This window comes from Ruditapes philippinarum, unplaced genomic scaffold (assembly GCF_026571515.1).
Source record: "Ruditapes philippinarum isolate M1 unplaced genomic scaffold, ASM2657151v2 ctg686_1_1_1_1, whole genome shotgun sequence".
Lineage (NCBI taxonomy): Eukaryota > Metazoa > Mollusca > Bivalvia > Venerida > Veneridae > Ruditapes > Ruditapes philippinarum.
Genome location: NW_026854763.1, coordinates 52,052 through 76,936, shown reverse-complemented (window position 1 = coordinate 76,936; position 24,885 = coordinate 52,052). Strand labels below are relative to the sequence as shown.

General features: G+C 32.0%; 1 protein-coding gene across 2 annotated transcripts in view; it reads right to left on the bottom strand.

Annotated features, from left to right (window-relative positions):
• The window catches only part of LOC132740954 (serine/threonine-protein kinase D1-like), an 83,491-nt gene that overhangs the window by 27,165 nt on the left and 31,441 nt on the right, over positions 1-24,885 (bottom strand). For both annotated transcript variants that reach the window (XM_060729013.1, XM_060729014.1), the window contains exons 3-8: positions 23,841-23,972; positions 22,146-22,291; positions 18,290-18,412; positions 10,487-10,697; positions 9,354-9,431; positions 4,987-5,122 (exon numbers count right to left, since the gene is read on the bottom strand). In XM_060729013.1, coding sequence (XP_060584996.1) covers positions 4,987-5,122; positions 9,354-9,431; positions 10,487-10,697; positions 18,290-18,412; positions 22,146-22,291; positions 23,841-23,972 — 826 coding nt within the window. The remainder of the gene's footprint in view (positions 1-4,986; positions 5,123-9,353; positions 9,432-10,486; positions 10,698-18,289; positions 18,413-22,145; positions 22,292-23,840; positions 23,973-24,885) is intronic.

Below are 24,885 nucleotides of genomic sequence, written 5' to 3'. Positions count from 1 at the left end.
TAAATCATTTGATATTTCCTTCAAGATCAAAATAAAGGTTTGTCTTTTTTCACGATATTGAAAGTACAGCAGAAATTCATATTTCTCTGAAGACCCAACCTACCCACTTGCCTGTTTAAAATTGTTTTCCTAAATAAGAAACATGCACAATTCCAGAAGTCATTTATTATTGTTTTAATGCATATGATAAAATTTCTGAAAGTGCAAAACATAGCATTATAAACAATTTCTTTGAAGACAGTAGAAGAAGAGTGTCTGTAATTCATAGAAGAGAAACATAAGAAAAGGGAAATTTTTTTCTGGGTTTTTTTTTATCTTTTTTTTTTTAACAAATACAAACTTGGTTCAAAAGGGTATAAAGCTATATCTTATGAAATATTTTTTATAAAATTAATCAAAAGGAAAAATAGAATTATATTGGTTCCATAATCTTATGGTGGTTTCTTGAAAGAGTTGTAGCATAGAATGTCTCTATCATTTAAGAATACATGAATTCTGTATGTTAAACAGAATAAAATGTTTCGGAACAAAATATCAATCTGCTATTTCAAGTTGGGATTTATTCATTTTGTCTATTCACCATTCACTTTTAAGGCAATTTACTACCATATTTATTTCGTCAAAGCATTTTGGAAGCATTATTTTGTAAAATTCAAACAATAATTTTTGCAGCAGATACATAAGCTTGATACATGCATGATTGCTGTATTAACAAATTTATGCAGAATCAATAAAGACCCAGTGTGCAATTCTTGATCTTTATAAAGACATAAGGCACATGTCTTTCCTAAATAACAAATGACTAGCTTGCTATATTGAACACCCAAACCTGGCAAATACATTAAATGTACTATTATATTTATCAAATTCAAAAGCCAAGAGCATAGCTAGGGGAATAGAAACCGACAGAATTTTGTGACATTAATTCCAGTTAGACAAAAATTATAAACAGAATTTCTTTATAAGTGAAGTATACTTTTATTAACTCTTACATATAGGTCAGCACAGATTTAATTTTATTTTCACATTCAAACAACAGAAATTTACCCAGCAGACTTTGTGTAATGGACTTGCCTTATGAACTTCCTTATAAATTGGACATGTCCATTGTTGATTTAAGGGATTTTAGGATCACAAATGTTAAAATTATAAAACCAGCAACATAGTCTGGCCATGCATGCTAAAATATGCTCACTGGCATATAAATGTTTGTCTTAATATTGACTCGAAAGTGTTATAGAGAAATTAAAACAGTGATTTTTGACAATGTTTACATCTTTTTTTTAAGCTATGAATTTGAAAATTTTCTATTACACACTTACTGACTGGATTTTAAAATCAGTTCTTGGCATAATTTTAAATAAGTAAAATAAGTATAAAATGGAACTAAATGGAATGAAAAAAAAAGATACAAGCAGACAGATATCTTTCCTTAAAGATATAATGCTCTTTTTAGGAGTTAATATTTCCATTCTTTACTTTACCCCAAATCATCTACATTAAATATTACCTTGACATTTGTGAAGTATAAATACTAACAAGAACTTTCAAGTTCATGCTTCACTTTTTTACACTTACACATCAGCTAGAATGGAATGTTCTACAATTATCAAAGGGGAGTAATTCAGTATAAATTAATGTAAGAGTTGTGGATCTTGGGCAGATACAATAATATGAATATGTTGACAAAAGTTTCAAGTTACTGAGTACCTTCAGTAGTTTTATACCGATATATAAAATTTGATCTTGCATGGAAACTCATCACCAATATTTTTTTTTTAAGTTCCATACATTATTTCAGGCATGAACGGGCACCTGAGTTGAACCACAGACGCTCTGTTAGCTAGCAGGATAGCTTCCTCACATGAAAGATTCTGAAGTTCACATCGAGATTCCGTGAGGGGCAAGTGGTTTAAAATCAACAAACTTGACAACTCAGCCTACAACCCCCCCCCCCTCCAGTTTCAACTGAACATACTCAATGGTTAATGATACATTAAGTTACGAGCAAAATTTTAACCAAATTTTACTTCATCAGATGGAGAATAATAGATAAACTATTTTTATAAAAAGTATTATTATATAATTTTCCTACAAATCTGCTGTAAAACAACTTAAAAATATTGATTCATAAATTCACAACTGATGTCCAAGCATTTTAGCGTTATTGTACAAATACTAGCTCACACCAATGTTCTGTGGACGATCAACAAAATCAACAGTGAAAAAAGTTTATCATCAAAATAAAATTTACAAAAACCTTTCTTAAGAATAATCCAATTCCACATTCTTATCAAACCACTTTTACATCTTTCTGATCTTGATTTGATCAAACATTCATCATTTAAACAATTTACAGTATTGCAAAATACTTAAAAGCACCGCCTTAATTGACGACCTTTCTTTTATTCAAATTAAGTGTCTACTTACTAGCACCATACTAAATTGTTTATTTACAAATAAACCACCCCATTACCTTATATGTGTATTCATTATAATCCAATAAAGCACTGCAGTTAAATACCACCAAAGTGGTTCTATTAGTTTGCATGCCGCAACCTCATTTAAACTGTATATAATTAGTAATGTTGAATGTTGAGGAAGAATTTGAGCCGTGTCATGACATAATCAACATTATGGGTTTGCGACCAGCATGGATCCAGACCAGCCTGCGCATCCTCACAGTCTGATCAGGATCCATGCTGTTCGCTTTCCAACCCTTTTACAAGTAGAGAAAATAATATCGAACAGCATGTATCCTGATCAGACTGCGCGGATGCGCAGGCTGGTCTGGATCCATGCTGGTCACAAACCCATTATGTTGGTTTTGTCATGACGCGGCTTATTTCTTTGTTAAATAGACAATACTTAAATGAACTTCACAAGTTTTTATAAGTATATCAAGTAGTGTTCTTCTTTAAACATGTATACAATGAAATAATTGTTTTAAAGTAGGCACTGAAGTATGTTGATGGGTGAAGTGGAAGTTTCCATGTTAATAGTACAAGAAGGTCTTGAGTAGAGAGAGAAAGGTAAGCTAAGAAACAAGTGAACACTATCATAATTTAAGTGAGGAAAGAGTGTCTGGTGATTAAAGTGTAAGGTGAGTAAAGTGTAAATGATTTAAGTGTTGCATACAGGTTAATGGTGAGGTGAAGTTGAGTAAAGAGTGCCTGGTGATTTAAGTGTAAGGTAAATTTAGTCAAAAGTACAAAATGATTTAAGTGTAAGGCAAGTTGCGTAAAGAGTGCATGCTGATATAAGTGTAAGGAGAGTAGAGTGTATGGTAATTTAAGTGTAAGGAAAGTTGAGCAAAAAGTGCATGCTGATTTATCTGTAAAGTAAATTGAGTCAGAAGTATATGATGATTTAAGTGTAAGGAAAGTCGAGTATGGTGATTAAAGTGTGAGGAAGGTTTAGTAGACTAGAAATGTGTCATCATGCCACGGATGCCCCCGCATGCAGCCAAAATTTCAGATGCTGCATTAATTATTTTTTTCGTTTTAAGTTCAAAGCCCTTAAAACATTTCAATGTTAACATAAACCATTTTCATACAATGTTCAAGGCACTGAAATTATTCAGTCTTAACCTTTTAAAAATAGCATATTGCATATTTGTAGCCAAAATAATGGCTAAAAGTATGAGTGCTGAAACTGAAAGTTCAAAATTTTTCCAACATTCAGGAAAGATAAGTTTGTCTAAAATCATTGAACCACGCCCAAATTCAAACTTAAACTGCCTATTCCTAAGATGTATCTATATTATTTTCATAGTGAAAGGGACATAACTCTGCCAAAAAATCATCAAACCATGACCAAATTCCAACTTGACCTGCCCATTCCTTTGACATATCCATATGTCAAATTTAAGTTGAATATGTAACACTGTTGGGTAGATAATGAACAGAAACTGTAAATTTCATATTATTTTCAAAGTGAAGGGGGCATTACTCTGCCAAAAATCATTGAACCATGACCAAATTCAAACTTGGCCTGGGCATTCCAAAAACATATCCATATGTCAAATTTGAGTTGAATGTGTTGTACCGTTGGGGAGATAATGAACGGAAACTGAAAATTTCATATTATTTTCAAAGTAAAAGGGGCATAACTCTACCAAAAATCATCGAACCATGACCAAATTAGAACTTGACCTGTATTTTCTCATGACATATCAATATGTCATGTTTGAGTTGAATGTGTTGTACCGTTGGGGAGATAATGAACGGAAACTGAAATTTCATATTATTTTCAAAGTAAAAGGGGCATAACTCTGCCAAAAATCATCGAACCATGACCAAATTCAAACTTGACCTGTATTTTCTCATGACATATCAATATGTCAAGTTTGAGTTGAATGTGTTGTACCGTTGGGGAGATAATGAACGGAAACTGAAATTTCATATTATTTTCAAAGTAAAAGGGGCATAACTCTGCCAAAAATCATCGAACCATGACCAAATTCGAACTTGACCTGTATTTTCTCATGACATATCCATATGTCAGATTTGAGTTGAATGTGTGCAACCGTTCTTAAGATAATGAACGGAAACTGATGATGACGGAATGACAGAATGACGGAAGGACGGAAAGACGGAAGGACGGAAGGACGGAATGACGGAACAGGGTAACACTATATGCCCCGGCCATTACATGGCGGGGGCATAAAAATGTGTAAGGAATGTTGAGTAGAGTAAATGGTGATAAAGTGTGAGGTGATATATTAGTATAAGGTTACAAGTTGAGTAAAGATTGTATGGTAGGTAATTAATGTGTGAGGGAAGTTGAGTGAAGAGTGCATGGTGATTTAAGTGTAAGATAAGTTGAGTAAGGCATGTATGGTAAATCGAGTCAAAAGTATAATGATGATTGAAGTTTCAGGTAAGTCGAGGAAAGAGTGCAGGCTGGCCTGGCTCTATACTGTTGGCAAAGGTTAATCACCTCCGGTTGCCGCAAGGTCAGGGCTAAAACAATATCATGGCATACCTAAGAGGTGGTTTCCTGTCACTATCATCATTATCGTTATCATTTTCCAAAAGCAACATATCGTCCTCCTGTATTTCAGAAACTTCGGTCCCATTCGTACTCTCCACTTCTGATGCGTCGCTCTGCTCAAAATATACTGAAAATAGAACAGGCTCAAAATAAAGCGTATGTCAAATGTGTTATATCAAAAGATATCAAACGTATAATATGAAAGCTATACACATGTACTATAATGTTGAATGTAATTAATACACATGATATCAAACATTTTATACACAGGAAAAAAACCATTACTTTAATATAAAGGATATAAAATATTAAATATATAGGATATAAAATGTTTAACATATAAGATATAAAATGTTTAACATATAAGATATCAAATGTTTAATATATAAGATATCAAATGTTTAACATATAAGATATAAAATGTTTAATATATAAGATATAAAATGTTTATTATATAAGATATCAAATGTTTAACATATAAGATATCAAATGTTTAACATATAAGATATAAAATGTTTAATATATAAGATATAAAATGTTTATTATATAAGATATCAAATGTTTAATATATAAGATATCAAATGTTTAACATATAAGATATCAAATATTTAATATTTAAGATATAAAATGTTTAACATATAAGATATCAAATATTTAACATATAAGATATCAAATATTTATAACATATAAGATATCAAATGTTTAACATATAAGATATCAAATAATTAATATGTAGGATATCAAATATTTAATATTTAAGATATAAAATGTTTAACATATAAGATATAAAATATTTAATATATAAGATATCAAATGTTTAATATTTAAGATATCAAATGTTTAATATATAAGATATCAAATGTTTAATATATAAGATATCAAATATTTAATATATAAGATATCAAATATTTAACATATATGATATCAAATAATTAATATGTAGGATATCAAATATTTAATATATAAGATATCAAATATTTAATATTTAAGATATCAAATATTTAATATTTAAGATATAAAATATTTAACATATAAGATATCAAATATTTAATATTTAAGATATCAAATATTTAATATTTAAGATATAAAATATTTAACATATAAGATATCAAATATTTAATATATAAGATATCAAATGTTTAATATTTAAGATATCAAATATTTAATATTTAAGATATAAAATATTTAATATTTAAGATATAAAATATTTAACATATAAGATATCAAATGTTTAATATATAAGATATCAAATATTTAACATATAAGATATCAATATTTAATATATAAGATATCAAATATTTAATATATAAGATATCAAATATTTAATATTTAAGATATAAAATGTTTAACATATAAGATATAAAATGTTTAACATATAAGATATCAAATATTAAATATAAGATATCAAATATTTAATATATAAGATATCAAATGTTTAATATGCAGGATAACAAATTTTTAACATATATGATATCAAATATTTAATATATAAGATATCAATATTTAATATACAGAATAGCATATGTTTGATATATATGTATAAAAAATCAAATATTTAATATACATTATATCAAAAGTTTCCTTTATAAGATATCAAATGTTCAATATAAAGGAAAGGATATCAAATATTTTATATATATAGGAATACTGTTAAATTTATGTTCAATATATAAGATATCAAATAAATGTTATATAATTTTATATTTTTTGAGAATTTTCTTTTGAGAATTTTTTTTTTTTTTTTTTGGGAAAATTTAAAAACATAAGTACTAACTGAATAGGGATGGTTAATTAGAAAATCAATGGAACTTTTGATGTTTTTTTTTTCTTTTTTCTCCTTTTTGATACATGCATTGTGTGAAAGAGCGGCAAAAGTTTGCATGTTTCTTACCTAATGCATGCAGGTTACAAAGAGAATGTGATATCAGATTAGGAAATAAAATCATCAAAACAAGTCTTTTTGAATCCTTCTGAAGAATCTAAAAATTCTTTTTCTGTTTGGAGTTTCTTTTTTACTTGTTCCAACATGCTTTGTTAATTAAAAAACATTAAAGGCTTTCAATATTTTCAATTTTAAAGAATTTTTCTTAGTGCCTTAGGAGGTTAAAAATACACAACAAATCTCAGATTTCTTGGTGTAATTTTAAGTCAAAACAAGCAATCAATTAACATATAAAAATCCTCAATAATATAGCAGAACTTTCTTGTTTAATGTTTCTTGGCACAATTTCAGAAAATATGATAAATTACAAAGCAGATGCTCTGAAGTCAAAAACAAGCAATCAACCTGGTTAAATCAATTGGTTTATGTATGCCTAAAAAAGTAAGGTTCTCGTTGGTGGCAATGCGGTGTTCGGTTTAATAAATAATTTTTGTCTTCAAAATACTGGACTAGCCAGTGATAAAAGAACATGGCACCGAATAAGGTTTCACTATAGTAAGGAACGCACATGTACAGACTTCAGTGCTCGAGGGTTCAGCCATTACCAATATTACAATTGAGTACATTAGGTTACTTAGAAGATTTCTTACGAATTTCAAAGTCTATCTATTTTCAACTTTTCTGTCAAACCTGTCATTTTTCTGGGGAATTTTTAATAAATGACCCCCAACCCTGATCCACTTTTGTTAACAGAATTGCTGTATCATAATGCAGGAACTACCTTTAAAAAAAAAAAAACCTTTTTTCGGTTTATAATACTTAAGTTGTTAATTAAACATAAACTTTAAGGTTTAAAATTCAAATCCCCCTAAAAAACTTTTAGCAAAAACATTGTTTGGTAATTTAAAATGTCATCAGCTACGGAAAATGAAATAAAGGAAGTAGTTATTGTGTACTTCTTAAACTTGTCAAATTATTGATTGCCTGATTAAGAAGTCCATTCTACACAATTTTATTTCCCTATACTCATATACATATACAATGGAAAAATAAAGGGATACTTTTTTCTAAACAGTACTCCAGTATTACTATTGTTAGCCGACAATAAATCCAAATGAGTTCTTCATTATCAGACTACTCCTTGCCATTCCTATATAAAAGCATGTGGGAAATTTAATATAAATTTAGCCATGCACGACAAAAACAAAAGTAATGGGGTTTGCGCCCGCATGGTTCAGACCCGCCTGCCATCCAGCAGTTTGATGGATCCATCTTTCGCTATCGTTTTCTACTTGTTTAAGTATATAAACGAAAGCAGGGTCCTGATCAGACTGCGCAATGAGCCGGCTTTGGTCCCTTTCTGGGGTTGGTTTTTAGGGTGGTCTTAAAGTATCAACCAAAATTTAAGGGGAAAACCCCTTGCTAAAGTTTAGAGAAAATTTTATAACCCTTTTGCCATATTCCCCTTGTTTGAAACTGTTTTTGTATGTATATGTTTAAAAAAATCAAAAATTCAAACAAAAATAGCCCCCCCACCCTTTGTGCCAAAAAACGCTTTCTTTTTAATAAATTACTAAGTAGTTAAATTTTTTACTTCATAAGGTTCAACTTTCTGCTGAAAAAATTTTTTTGCTCTAAAATTTTCAATTTTTGGGATTTCATTCATAAGCTAAAAATCCATAAAAACCTGTTGCACCACTGTCATATGTTATCTGGGGAAAAGTCACATATGTCAGGGTTTATGACCCCAATATGTTTAGCTGGCAAAATTTACATTGTGAGGTTTTATGACCCCATATGTTCGACTGGGATACCATGTGCGGCTTGATGACCAATATGTTCAGATGCATGATACATAACTATTATTGACAACCCAAAAATTTTTGCAGATGCATAACCAATAAATTTTTGAAACAGGGGCTTGCCCTTTTTTTTTTTTTTCCAAATGTTATTTTGGTTTTAAAAATGTTTTCCCCTTTTTTTAAAAAAATTCCTTTTAGAATTCTGTAGGGAATACGGTTTTGGGAAAAGAAAAATTTTTGAGGTGTTGTAAAACATATATTTCTATTAACCTATGGTTACTTCTCCTTTTGAGACTGGATGAAAACATCAAACATCAATATACTCATCAAATATTTAAGAAGAAATTTACAAGAGGAAAAGGCAGAATATAGATTTTGCAGGTCAAAACAACAGTTTTTGGTTTTAAGACATAGAACATTTGTACCTATTTGATACAATAAAGTCTGGCATACTGAAATGTCTCAACATTTATTTCCTGCCAAATAGTACTTTGGCTTCAAGATTATTTTCAGCTATTTTACATGTAACATTACACTTTGGTTTTGAGGATATCTTAATTTTTGAAACTCAGTTAACCAATAAATGACGTATTTTAAGAGAAAATTTTGATGCATTTATGAAAGTGCTTTGCTTTAAATTTTAAAACGAGATTTGAACTTCTTTTTTTACATACCTTCTCCACTAGGCAGGTCTCCTGCGCAGTCCTTGGGCACTTGTGGAGCACACTTCTTATGACAGTTAAACTTGCAATCTGGAAATAATTAAATGTGACACTTGTTCTATTAAATTTGTCCTTTCATTACCAATACAGTTTAATTGGAAAACTCTGAACCAAGAAGGAAATTTTGAAAATAAAGTAAAGGAATAAACAATTACTTTCCAATAGCAAAGGGAAAACATTTTATTTCAGTATTTTTTGCTTTAAAATACCAATAATAAAATTAATTGCTAGAGTTGCCTTAAATTTCTCATAAATATTTTTAAACTTAATATATTTAATGATATATATATTATGCTGTTGATACAAATTGATGTCAAACAAAATTTAAATCAATAAGCCAAGGTTACAGAAATTTTCTTATTGTATGATCCTTGGATCTGGTTGGTGCCAAAATTATGAGCTGCATTTTATTTTTTTGCCCATCTCATTGATTAACATTTCAGGCTTTCATAATCAATCAAGACAAAAGCATTTGATAATCATATAAAAAGCAAGGCTGTGTTCAGTATTAAATCTTTCTAAAAACTTAATCTGCCTAAATGACTAATGATCACAGACATTATGGGCTTGAATCCCATTATCAATATGATCAAAAGGGCGAGCCGTGACCTAGTGGTTTAGGGTGTCTACCACTCAACCAAGGGATCACGAGTTTGTGCCCTTATCAGGTCACAACCATGTTTCTTCATATGACGCCATTATAATAATAGTTGATTCCAAGAAGCGGATTCGATGTGATTAATATAAGTTGCAAGAACTTGTTTCACAATCAAGCTTAATAAATATATTTAAAGTAAACTAATATGGTCTTTAAACTCAAACAGGAAAAGGTGTGGATGTGAATTAGCAAGAGGATCAACTATGTTTTTCCTTTATTTAAGTGCAACTGAACTGTAAGATTAGGCAGGGCAATGATATCATCCTTTAGGTGTGGGCTGAATCTGTGGCAACACATAATTTTCCTTGTAGGGACACTAGTACTTGATAGTCGACTTTTGACAAATGAATTATATAAACTTGTATCTTTCTTAACATTTGTAATCAACAGCTAAGATAACGATATAAAATCTCTCTCATTAACTGACCTTTACACTGAACGCCCTGCCGGAAAAGTCCCTTCAAGAGTTTTCTACACCACATACAGACAGTGGGTCGCGTATAGTTATGAACTATAAACGTATGCGGCACTTTGATACGACTTGCAAACTCTCTTTCCAGCCAGATTGGCCGACCACTCCATGATTTTGATCGGCTGTTACGTCCCTCCAGAATAGGTTGACCAGGTACAGTCAATGTCTGAAATGACATCATCATATTACATCATCTACACACTATACGTTACTATGCTGAAATAATACCCTATAAGTGGGTTAAGTTAGCCATGCAGAAATATGGCAAATTTCTCAAATTGACCAAAATCGCAAAAATTTCCTCAAGCCTAAATATCAACCATCTGTCATTAAATTCTACCCTGGCATGATTTGCTAATATTTCCTCGCACAAAATGTCTAAAAATTTTAACTTTTTGACACACCAAAATATCCACTTATACAGTTATATTGGATATGCAAAGCCTTTAATTAGGAACAGAGCTGTCAAATACATGTAAAAAGATACCATCCTTGATGGCCATTTATTCCCAAATTTAAAACTTTATTCTAGAAGAAAGTGAAAAATTTTGCTGATTACTCCTAACTCTGCTGCAGTTATTTGATAAACTTAACAAATTCAGTTGATTGTCCATGCAGAAATATATAATACAAGACATATTACAATATTCAAACACTTAAATTATACAGAAAAATTCAGAAAACTTCATTATTTTGAATAAGTTTACATAGAATGCATTCTTTATAAGCATTTTATCTTCTTTTTTTAACTCTCATCCCTCGAGCCTGCCCATGTTTCAATCTGCTTTTAGGAAAAATTTCAAAATATATTATGACGTACAGACTATGATCAGATAATTATGGTCTGCATGGGTCACATAGATATACATGTATTAAGTTGTCACCTTCAGACAAGGGTTTATTTCCATGTAAACCTTCAAATGCTTCAAAAAGGAAATTGATATTTGATTTACTGGACAAATGCAATTTTAATATAATCTCTAACTTCCTGGAAGAAAAATATCCTTATTCCTTCAGGAGAAAAAAGTATTATTCAATATCTATGTATTGAAATTTACAGACGACATCCGACCTTATGGATGATTACTTTAACCCCTACCATACTTAATATCTTCACAAAATCATTCATCATTTCAAGGAAAATTTTCAAACAAATTATATATTGACTGAAAAGCACACCATGTAAATGAACAGACAGAAAAGATGTGCCAATGATCTCAGTCTGCATTTTGCTCATGTGCAGAATTTGTTACCGCTATAGTTGGCTAATAAGAGGTTAATTCACGGCAAAGTAGGGCTGGAAGGTTATAATTGACCCGCAAAATAAACTAGAACTGCCACTATCATGGCGTGAATACCCCCGCATACCACTTTGTCAGAATCAACAGTGGCCATTTAGAGCTCAAGGACAACCTCCCTGCCAAATCTGAGGTTACTAAGCCAGTGCATTGCTAAGTTATGTATTCTACATGCTTCAAATGTGAAAATGTCAAAATCAATACATTGCGGACAGGACATTCTTTAGCAATTGAGAAGAAAAGCTTTTTTTTTTGTCAAGGTCCCTGTGACCTTGACCTTTGACCCAGTGACCTCAAAATCAATAGGGGACACCTTATCGTCATGATCAACATCCATGCCAAATATGAAGACTGTGGGTCAAAGGAATCTTAAGTTAATGGGTGGACAAACTTTTTGAAGTCAAAGTCCCTATGACCTTGACCTTAGATCCAGTGACCTCAAAAACAATAGGGGTCATCTACTAATCATGACCAGTCTCCATGCCAAATATGAAGACTGTGGGTCAAAGGAATCTTAAGTTATAGGGCGGACAAGCTTTTTGAAGTCAAGGCCCCTGTGATCTTTGACCTTTGACCTGGTGACCTCAAAGTCAATAGGGGTCATCTACTAATCATGACTAACCTCCATGCCAAATATGAAGACTATGGGTCAAAGGAATCTTAAGTTATTGGGCGGACAAGCTTTTTGAAGTCAAGGCCCCTGTGACCTTGACCTTTGACCTGGTGACCTCAAAATCAATAGGGGTCATCTACTAATCATGACTAACCTCCATGCCAAATATGACACTGTAGGTCAAAGGAATCTTAAGTTATTGGGCGGACAAGTTTTTTTGAAGTCAAGGCCCCTGTGACCTTGACCTTTGACCTGGTGACCTCAAAATCAATAGGGGTCATCTACTAATCATGATTAATCTCCATGCCAAATATGACGACTGTGGGTCAAAGGAATCTTAAGTTATTGGGCGGACAAGCTTTTTGAAGTCAAGGCCCCTGTGACCTTGACCTTTGACCTGGTGACCTCAAAATCACTAGGGGTCATCTACTAATCATGACTAACCTCCATGCCAAATATGACAACTGTAGGTCAAAGGAATCTTAAGTTATTGGGCGGACAAGCTTTTTGAAGTCAAGGCCCTGTGACCTTGACCTTTGACCTGGTGACCTCAAAATCAATAGGGGTCATCTACTAATCATGACTAACCTCCATGCCAAATATGAAGACTGTGGGTCAAAGGAATCTTAAGTTATTGGGTGGACAAGCTTTTTGAAGTCAAGGCCCCTGTGACCTTGACCTTTGACCTAGTGACCTCAAAATCAATAGGGGTCATCTACTAATCATGACTAACCTCCATGCCAAATATGAAGACTAAGGGTCAAAGGAATCTTAAGTTATTGGGCGGACAAGCTTTTTGAAGTCAAGGCCCCTGTGACCTTGACCTTTGACCTAGTGACCTCAAAATCAATAGGGGTCATCTACTAATCATGACTAACCTCCATGCCAAATATGAAGACTAAGGGTCAAAGGAATCTTAAGTTATTGGGCGGACAAGAAAAAACCGACGGCCGGACGGACGGACGGCCGGACGGACAGCCGGACGGACGGACAAGCTGATTCCAGTATACCCCCCTTACAACTTTGTTGTGCGGGGGTATAATAATGACCCTGAAGGCATTATTCATTTCACTTTAAAGCTACTTGCCTTGATGACAAAAAATGTGACATCATAGTTTCAATTTTAGAAGCAGGCAGATTATTTTGAATTTTCAGTCCAAAAACAGTCACATACAATGTATCAGTTGAAATCATAAGCAATTTTGTTACTATATATAGTAACAAATGCATTAAGAATTAAAACATCATACAGTTTGGTCTTGGGATTTATTTCAAACCATTTAAGTTTAAACTACAATACCAGAAATTCCATCCCAATATAGAAACAGTGAATATAACAGCCATTGTAGATAGAATCAGCTGGGAATTAATATAAATTACACAAGAATTATTCAATATGTCTGTATTTTTGTAGACTATTCAATATATGTATAAAAGAGGAATAATTCCAACTCCTTTGAGTATTGTTTGCTGTCTATCATTTTCATATCCATTATAATTATTCGGTCTATGAGATAAATGTAATAAATTGTCGACTTGACATAAAGATATTTTGTCTTTAAAGTTTCAATATTCCCTTTTAAAATGAGATAGATTATAATTTATATATAAATTAATGGCTGTTTAATTTCAAATGCACTGAATTTACATGATACTGCTGAAAAAATATAATATTCAAAGTTTTATGTTCTTTTTTAAAGCCAGTGTCTTTTTGACCTTTGACCTTTTAAATTTAAATAATAACTATCCTTTCTACATGTAGGGTGACTCACATATTTGTGTGTCAAAGTCTGATGTACTAGTACAATTATAACATTTGATGAAATGTCACAACTGCAAGTTCTTTAAACTAACGGAAAACAGGAACCTTGACCCTTGACTTTTGTTCACAATTTTTGTAAAGTTTATACAAGACTTTGTTGTTTCATTCAAATTTTAATATTAATGATGATTTTTTATAAAGAAATAGTTAAGAATCTAACAAGCTCAAATTGAGTGAGACTTAGGAACAACTTTTAAATGATACTCTTCTCACTGACCTTTGACCTACATTAGCAATGCTATATTTGTTTATACATGGAACTTTTAAATGAAACTCTTCTCACTGACCTTTGACCTTCATTAGCCATGCTATATTTGTTTAGACATGGAACTTTTAAATGATACTCTTCTCACTGACCTTTGACCTACATTAGCAATGCTATATTTGTTTATACATGGAACTTTTAAATGAAACTCTTCTCACTGACCTTTGACCTTCATTAGCCATGCTATATTTGTTTAGACATGGAACTTTTAAATGATACTCTTCTCACTGACCTTTGACCTAAATTAGCAATGCTATATTTGTTTATACATGGAACTTTTAAATGATACTCTTCTCACTGACCTTTGACCTACATTAGCAATGCTATATTTGTTTATACATGGAACTTTTAAATGATAATCTTCTCACTGACCTTTGACCTTTATTTACAATGCTGTATTGATTTATATATTGAACCTTTAAAAATTAACCAACAGAAGGTGTTTGTTTTCTCTTTAAATACTACTGTACGGTCAACAATCCTTGACAGTTTTTCATGTTTTATACATACAATTATGCTTAATTTATAGCAGACGGCAATCATTTGGTCAGCACACTTCACAACTCCTCAGTGTGACATGTTTCCCCGACTGTTTGAAAGACATACTGCACGGCCATAAAAAGACAGCATTTAATAGAAATCTAACTGCAATAATGAGACACTTAGTTCCAGTAAATTGGTGAATTAGAAAGCTTTCAGACCGCCTCAGATATAAAACATCTCATCTAGATGATTCTAAAACACTCCATAGTAACTACACTAATGGAAGTCCCTTAGATATTAAAACTGCCGCTTTCCTCTAGGAAAAAAATTAATTCTAACAGCGTTCTTATATTTCTTTTTGTCTGTAACTAATGGCAACTGTAATATGAAAATGATACTAATCTTAAATTAATATATAAATATTATCTCAAAATCAATTTTTCAATATATAATAAATTTTTAAAACTAATGAAAAAGGAAATAATAAGGACTGTTTTTTCAAATTAAAAGCCAATTTTAAAATTAAAACACGAGGGGCTATTATTACAAACTAAAGACAAAAATCATGTACATAGTTACACACCTTAAGATAAAATGGTTGAATGTTACAGAATAAGTGCGGATGTGCAGGAAAGAAAAATGGGTGTGCGTGAAAAGATTCATGATAAATTTCAGTAAAGTGCAAGGTATCTCTCTCTTTTTATAACCAGTGCTTCTCCTATTATAAGCCCCTCCTTAAAAAGTCAATCCCCTCCCTTTTATACCAGTAAGCCCCTCCCTTCTATTGATACAGAAGGCCCCCTGTCAACCCACTAAGCCTTAGAAATAAAACTTTTAAGGTTAAGTAACAGACTGTCAATGCAACAAACACCATTACCAGAATAACTACCTGCTACATTAATGTTTTTGTTACACAGAATTACTATTTTAGTTTCCATGGGGCTTATATTAAGAGGAATACGGTATCTTTAGTGAGGCTGGCCTTATAAGATGTCTTATAAACCTAGGACAATATCTTCTGTTAATTATCACATATTGTAACTTTACCATTGATATTAAAAGTGATAATCATTCCGTAAAGTTGTAACTCATTAACAAAGTAAAGGGCTAATTCAGAGGATACTAAAAAGAAAGTTAACCCATTACTGCACTAATGTGACATTACCTTTTACTTCTTTTCAATAACAAAAAGAAACAGACTGAAAAATAATTAAACTTCTGTTTCTTTCCTGGTTTACAGGCAATGCCATTAATTTCCGGGATCTAGGTATTACTAGGCATTCCTAGAAATTACCAGTTTCTAGATTTTTCATAAAACAAAATCAGGCAATTCAAGTCATTCCTAGACTAGGATCTTTAAAATGCCTAGAATTGCCGAGCCATGTGTTCCAACAGCCTTTGTTTGTGTTTAAATGTGTGATAAAATGCTTCAATTGTTTACCACTGAGACCTACTCATGAGTTGAAGTCCCGATGTGTCAAAGTTTTTACGTAAGTCCCTTCAACTTCGACTTACCCAAAATCTACTGCATTTAATTTTTTTTTCTTTGTTGGGTTTTATGCCACACCAATACATTAAAGGTCATATGGTGATTTTCCAGCTTGAGGAAGACTTCAAGTATTTGATAACAAGAGAACATATGAGCCTCGTCATGACAAAACCAACGTAATGCGTTTGCGACCAGCATAGATCCAGACCAGCCTGCACATTCGCGATGTCTGATCAGGATCCATGCTGTTCGCTTACAAACCCTATAACAAGAAGAGAAAGTGATAGCAAACAGTATGGATCCTGATCAGACTGCGCGGATGCGCAGGCTGGTCTGGATCCATGCTGATCGCAAACCCATTATGTAAGTTTTGTCATGACGCGGCTCATTTAATGAGTGTAGGTTCAATTCTGAATTTATTGAACATTAGTTGAGTAAATTATTATTATTCGAGCCTTTGAAGCAAATTTTTTTTTTCCAACGAGATCAATAAATTCAGTAATGAAACTTAACGAATATAATATTCTATTTATCACATACCCAAAAATAAAGAATGTATAAAGTGCAAATGAATCATTTTTAAATTGGATTGTCTCATACAGTAAGGCTAACATTTAGCGCGTCTTTACACTAAGTTTGTATAAAGCAAATGACAACAAAATATATGCACGGCTAATAATGCAATGCAATTTTTACAGAATAACAAAACTGGGCATGCATTTTTGATAAAGAAATATATAATTCATGAGTTTGTGACGGTTTTCTTCCTTGCATTGATTTTATAAAAAAAAGAAAAAAAAAAAAAAAAAAAAAAAGAAAAAAAAGAAATAAGGTTAAATTCTTAATTTTGTCTCATTAGACAGACACCCTACCTATTCCATAAATCAGAATAAAACAAGATTTTAACTTAGGCTTACTTTTATACTCAATTATCTTATTGTATTTCACTATTTTATTCAAACAGATATACCTCTCTAAATGGGTCCATGAAAAATCTCAGATTCCAAGAAGTGTGTAAATTCAACCAAAAACTAGCCATTGTAACTTTGTCAAAGCTCACAGAGTGTTAATTGTATTCTCAGTAAACTGCCTTACATATTTCATGCATAGCATCATGTACTTAGAAGTTAGAGCATAATAATAAAGGTTGAAGCCGGATGGAATGGATGTTTGTTACAAGTTTTTTTTATCAGTTTGATTTTGAAAAACTCCTTAAAACTCCTGACTTGACCTACTTTATATATACACCTTTAGAAGCAGGAGTGTCGCCATCTCTAACTAAAGTCACGATCATCATGAAAGACCGAAATTTCCATAAATGACTTTTTACTCCTTAAATCTTTGTTTATAACATGTACATGTACATGTATTTATTAAGGCTGAACACCTCTAAATGTCAGGTAAACTTCAACATTGAGCATTTTTTTGTTCATTAAGAAAAAAATGGTAAAAGACTAATAAATGAATGAATATTTACAGTGTATGTTAAATTTTGAGTATTTTGATATGACTGATTTTATCGCCACATATCTACGCATATCACTACGCTATAACGTACAAACGCTTAGCACATGCTATACTAGTAGGTGATTTCTGTGGATAGAAAAATAGCCCTAGGCTGGCTGAAATCAATTCATTTGTACACTCGACAATGTTTTACTAATTATAATATTATATTGTAAATTTTCAAAAAAAAAAAAGAAATAAAAAAATTTCACATGCATCTGGAAGTGTGCTGCTTTAAAAGCCTGAAACCAGCCAAATACTAAAAACATGTGCCATACATACACTGTACTTGTATTCTGTTCTCCTTGGGTTGCTGTCTGACAGACCAAAGCTGATTGGTCGGGAGCCCATGTGTCGTGGGCTCCTTGGCCCGGGGGAAGGAGGTAGAGAGATGGTGGTACAGTTCTACAACAAAGCATATCACACAATAAATTTACTCCTATATTACTCATGATACAGAATTAAATTACTGTATACCCTCAGTTTAAACGCCCCCTGGTTTAATGTGTTATAAGGAATTATGTCCGGTACTTGATATAACTCTGCTCCTATAAAGTCATTTTAACAGGGTTGCCCGTAATAATACACAAGTACCTGATTGATGTAGGGCGATTTATCTCACTTACTTTGCTAAATATGGTAAGATCACAAAGTGTCTTTAACCAAATTTTTACATATAAAAAGTGACTTATTCCGTATAATTTATGGGTGCTACATATAGCCCAATTTTAACGTAAAGCATATTATGCAAACCATTACAATTCGGGTCATTTTTCACAGTTACAAGAATTATTTATGGAAAAGGTGAGTGAGCAAATGATCTGAAAAATTGCACACAAGTTATCAGTCTAGACCTACATCAAATGGAACATTAATCCCCCAAAAATTATTAGTCCCATAATGTTCATAAGCCTCAGTGGAGTTCTTTTTACAGAATAATACCAATTCTATTCTTGACACAAACAATTCCAGGGGTGTTTATTTTGGATGGAGCATTTAAACAAGGGGGTATACGCTATACAGAAAAGTCACAGACTGTCAAAAAAAGTTTCTCTTACTTAAATGCTGCTACCATTTTACAAGCTAACCATAAATTCTACAACTTAAAAAAGAAACTATTTCTATACTAAGCAAATGTTCCATTATACAGTTTTTACAGTTAACACAATGGTCAAAATAAACTAAAAATGTCATTACATGAAAAACTGCTTTTTCTCGTCACATAAACTACTAGTAAAGCTGTAATAAATTTCATTCAATTTTCAGTTTTATTTAACTTAATTGACAGTCTTGCATATCATGCAAAAGATTTATCTGAAAAAAAAAAAGATGTTACAATATATTATTCTATGAAATCATCATAATCCGATGAAATTGCACCTGAGCCAGACCTTGGGCATTCATTTTTAAAATGACGACTATAAAACATATAAATCATTAGCTGTGCTTTCGACTTTGAAATTAAATATCTGCAGTGGTTTTTAAGAAAAAGGCCTTCACTTTGTAAACTCAACCAACACAAAGTTGAAAAGGGGACATAACTGTGTTGATAAAAGAAATTAAAGGTTATCTTTCCATTTTGAATATGATTCTATTTTATTAGTAGAGAATGAGCAACTTCTATGGTCTTCATGACAAAAATCTAAATATAGCATTGATGAAGTGTCACTGCAGTGGGTATTGCAAATTTAAAGATAGTAAGGGTCCTACTTGGGAATATATCAATAAAAGGAAATTCTTTGTTAGAAGAGGCATAACTGTGCAAAAAATGAAATTTAGGATTACCTACCCTTTTAAAATTCAGAGATTGAACAGGTATTCAAAATTATAACATCAATAAACTCTGTGTTTAAAAATTTATGAAAAATGCATTTTTATAAAAAGGATTAACCAAATGGAAACACTGATAAGAGACTTAAATTTCTTTGAAAAGTGGAACAAAAAGTGAGTGATAGTGACTTTAATCCATACAAAATATGTACAAAAATTCTTAAACGTATTTTTATTTAACAAATATTCTGCTGATGAACCTTTGCCACCAATACAGAGCCAGGGTAGCCTACACATACATGCAGTTGGCCCAGACTTCATTGAACTGTTGGAAGCTCAATTTTTGTATTTTTCATATTGAAATCCCTTGAACTCTGAATGGACTGGTCCAAACTCAAAGCTGGACAAATCCATTTCACAATTTCAGCAGGTTAAGGGTTAAAAATGTTGATTTAATATACTTAAAAATCCAGCTAACATACTCAAACCAATCAATAAGATATATTTTTCTTTTTAAGCAAAGACTTATTTATATATTTGGCTGACAGAGACACTGACCTTATGCCAAATACATTACAAGTTTTTCAACTAGAAAAACTGGGCAAAATGGTCATACAAGAAATCTGTCAATACAGTATTTAACTATGCTGTTAACACAGGTGCTTGACATTTGTTCTGTTTCTGAATATGACAACCAGTTTATCTTTACATACAACAACATCAGACTATATCTTAAATGCACACTAGTATTACAAATGTATTCATAATTCTCATTTCCTACCAGCACTCAGCCTGCTTTCCTTGTCAATAGCCTGCTTTCCTTAGATTATATACAAGCACTAGCCTGCTTTACTTATAGTATATACAAGCACCAGCCTGCTTTCCTTATATTATATACCAGCACCAGCCTGCTTTCCTTAAATTATATACCAGCACTAGACTGCTTTCCTTAAATTATGTACAAGCACAAGCCTGCCGTCCTTAGATTATATACCAGCACTAGCCTGCTTTCCTTAAATTATAAACCAGCACTTAAGCATGCTTTCCTTAAATCATATACCAGTGCTAGCCTGCTTTCCTTAAATTATATACCAGCATTAGACTGCTTTCCTTTAATTATATACCAGCACCAGCCTGCTTTACTTATAATATATACCAGCACCAGCCTGCTTTCCTTAAATTATATACCAGCACTAGCCTACTTTACTTATATTATATACCAGCACTAGCCTACTTTACTATATTATATACCAGCACTAGCCTGCTTTCCTTAAATTAAGTACCAGCACTAAACTACTTTACTTAAATCATGTATCAGTACTAACTTGCTTTCCTTAAATTATGTACCAGTACTTACTGCTTTCTTTAAATTTTATGTACCAGAACATAATTATATCATGTACCAGCACTGACCTGCTTTCATTTATGAACCAGTACTTATCTACTGTCTTCAAATTATTTACTTGTAGTTACTAATTTTCTTTAAATAAAAGCCTGCTTTTCACAATAACTTCATAGTAATCAATTTCGCTACATGCCAATCAGTGGTAGAGAATAATTGACTTTAGACACATCACCAGTGTCAAAATTGTGCTTTGCCAAAATCAACTTTAAGTTTGTAAGCTTGACGCTCTCAGCTGCATTTTAGTAGGTAGTTTTTTTGTACCTTTGGTATTCTTTGTTGGTTTTTAATTTGTATCAGATTACAGCTTACAAAGAGCTAATATTCTGACCATTAATGGAAAAACAATATGACTCAATCATGCCTACCTTCATATAACAATTAAAGCACTCAACATTAAACAACAAATAAAACACAACTAGACAAGCATAGTACACATAGACATTAAACTCTTTAAGCTACAAAACAATAACAAAACAGACATTCAAGCTCTCTTATCTCTAAACAACACAACCTTGACCTTTCACCCTTAAAGGGTATACATACAGTTTGACCCCATGAAATATATTACATCATTATACATATAAAATGCTGCTAATGATGTATGCACAATGCAACAGGATACAAAATTTTGGTCCACAGAATCCTTGACATTTGACCTTGTCCACAGAATCCTTGACCTTTGACCTTATCTACCCATCCCAGATAAAGTTATCTCATGAGCTCAATATCTTATATACTTAAGTATTCCAAAAACTGAACAGAAATGGCTATCCATATATTGAATGAACAGCATAAAATATAATAATTGGTAAGCTTGGGACCAAGATATTTTTTAATAGGATTAATTACAGTGACATTTGTTTTTTTCCATCATCATATGTCTTTCATCATCTGTCACTGTATATAACTTGTCACAGCCATACTCTGTAATACAAACCTCAGAGGGGTGAACTTAATACATACCTCAGTGGGTGTTGTGGGCTCTGGTTTGTCTTTCAGTGAGAATGAAAGACTACTAATACTGCTGGTAGACGTTCGACGCTGACGATCATACGAACAATTGTTGGGTATTTTAAAGGCACATCTCTTGTGGAAATTTAGGCCACATCCTGCATAGGAATACAAGTTTCAATAAAAGCATCAAGTGAGATAAAAGGGGAAAAAAGTTACTTAAGGGCTAACACTAGCTTATCTTTTCCTCCTTGAACCAATTTTCTTTATCAATACAGATGACTTGTTTTCTTTACTTAGAGCACTGAAATTTTGTAATTCTGTGTCATTTTTCACAATTTTAACAATTATTCTGATAGCAAATGATCTGAAATTTTGCACAAAAGTTATTGGGCCAGACAAACATAACATGGAATATCAATCTTGGAAAATTATTTCCAGTCCTGTCATGACAATAAAAAACCTTGGTGGAGTCCTTTCAAACTAGAAATGTGTCCATAGGACACAGATGCCCCCACACGCCACTGTTCTGTCAATCTTATGACTCTAGGTCAAATATTTTTTGGACTACATGTGCCACAAGTTGAAAACTAAAAATCAATAAAGAGCCATAATTCTGTTAAATTTGGTCGCAGCAAAAATTCCTTCCTTAACTACCATCTACACATTAAGCTTGTTAATCCCTGGAAGTTTAAGCAAAATCTGCTATCCGGTTTAAGAGGAGTTGCGTTCACAAAATTTCTACATAGTATATAATGAAAAAATCAACAAAGGGCCATAATTCTGTTAAATTTGGTTGCAGCAAAAATTCCTTCCTTTACTGCCATCTTCACATTAAGGTTGTTCATCCCTGGAAGTTTAAGCAAAATCTGCCATCCGGTTTAAGAGGAGTTGCATTCACAAAATTTCTACATAGTATATAGTGAAAAAAATCAACAAAGGGCCATAATTCTGTAAAATTTGGTCGCAGTGAAAATTCCTTCCTTTAATACCATCTACACCTTAAGGTTGTTCATCCCTGTAAGTTTAAGCAAAATCTGCCATCCGGTTTAAGAGGAGTTGCGTTCACAAAATTTCTACATAGTATATAGTGAAAAAATCAACAAAGGGCCATAATTCTGTTAAATTTGGTCGCAGCAAAAATTCCTTCCTTTACTACCATCTACACATTAAGGTTGTTCATCCCTGTAAGTTTAAGCAAAATCTGCCATCCGGTTTAAGAGGAGTTGCGTTCACAAAATTTCTACATAGTATATAGTGAAAAAATCAACAAAGGGCCATAATTCTGTTAAATTTGGTCGCAGCAAAAATTCCTTCCTTTACTACCATCTACACATTAAGGTTGTTCATCCCTGTAAGTTTAAGCAAAATCTGCCATCCGGTTTAAGAGGAGTTGCGTTCACAAAATTTCTACATAGTATATAGTGAAAAAATCAACAAAGGGCCATAATTCTGTTAAATTTGGTCGCAGCAAAAATTCCTTCCTTTACTACCATCTACACATTAAGGTTGTTCATCCCTGTAAGTTTAAGCAAAATCTGCCATCTGGTTTAAAAGGAGTTGCGTTCACAAGATTTCGGGACGTACGGACGGACGGACGGACGGACAAGTGCAATGCTATATGCTCCCACATTGTGGGGGCATAAAAATCTCTCAAGTATCTAAATACTGTCAATGTAAATATTGCTGCTATAGTTAAATTAATACCTTCACATTTGATTCCCTGCTTGACAAGGCCAAATAACATTTCTCCACAAAAATCACAGAAGTGTGGTGACTTGTAGGAATGCACAAATAACAGATGTGGTCGTATCTGTAACTCCTCCATTGTTGCCTTCGCTGAAAATATATAAACAAATTACATAATAGTTCTCCTCCATTGTTGCCTTTGCTAAAAAATATACAAACAAATAACATAATAGTTCTCCTCCATTGTTGCCTTTGCTAAAAATATACAAACAAATAACATAATAGTTCTCCTCCATTGTTGCCTTTGCTAAAAATATACAAACAAATAACATAATAGTTCTCCTCCATTGTTGCCTTTGCTAAAAATATACAAACAAATAACATAATAGTTCTCCTCCATCGTTGCCTTTGCTAAAAATATACAAACAAATAACATAATAGTTCTCCTCCATTGTTGCCTTTGCTAAAAAATATACAAACAAATAACATAATAGTTCTCCTCCATTGTTGCCTTTGCTAAAAATATACAAACAAATAACATAATAGTTCTCCTCCATTGTTGCCTTCACTAAAAATATACAAACAAATAACATAATAGTTCTCGGGCCTCCATTGTTGCCTTTGTTAAAAAATATACAAACAAATAACATAATAATTCTCCTCCATTGTTGCCTTTGCTAAAAAAAAATATACAAACAAATAACATAATAGTTCTCCTCCATTGTTGCCTTTGCTAAAAATATACAAACAAATAACATAATAGTTCTCCTCCATTGTTGCCTTCGCTAAAAATATACAAACAAATAACATAATAGTTCTCGGGCCTCCATTGTTGCCTTTGTTAAAAAATATACAAACAAATAACATAATAGTTCTCCTCCATTGTTGCCTTTGTTAAAAAATATACAAACAAATAACATAATAGTTCTCCTCCATTGTTGCCTTTGCTAAAAATATACAAACAAATAACATAATAGTTCTCCTCCATCGTTGCCTTTGCTAAAAAATATACAAACAAATAACATAATAGTTCTCCTCCATCGTTGCCTTTGCTAAAAAATAT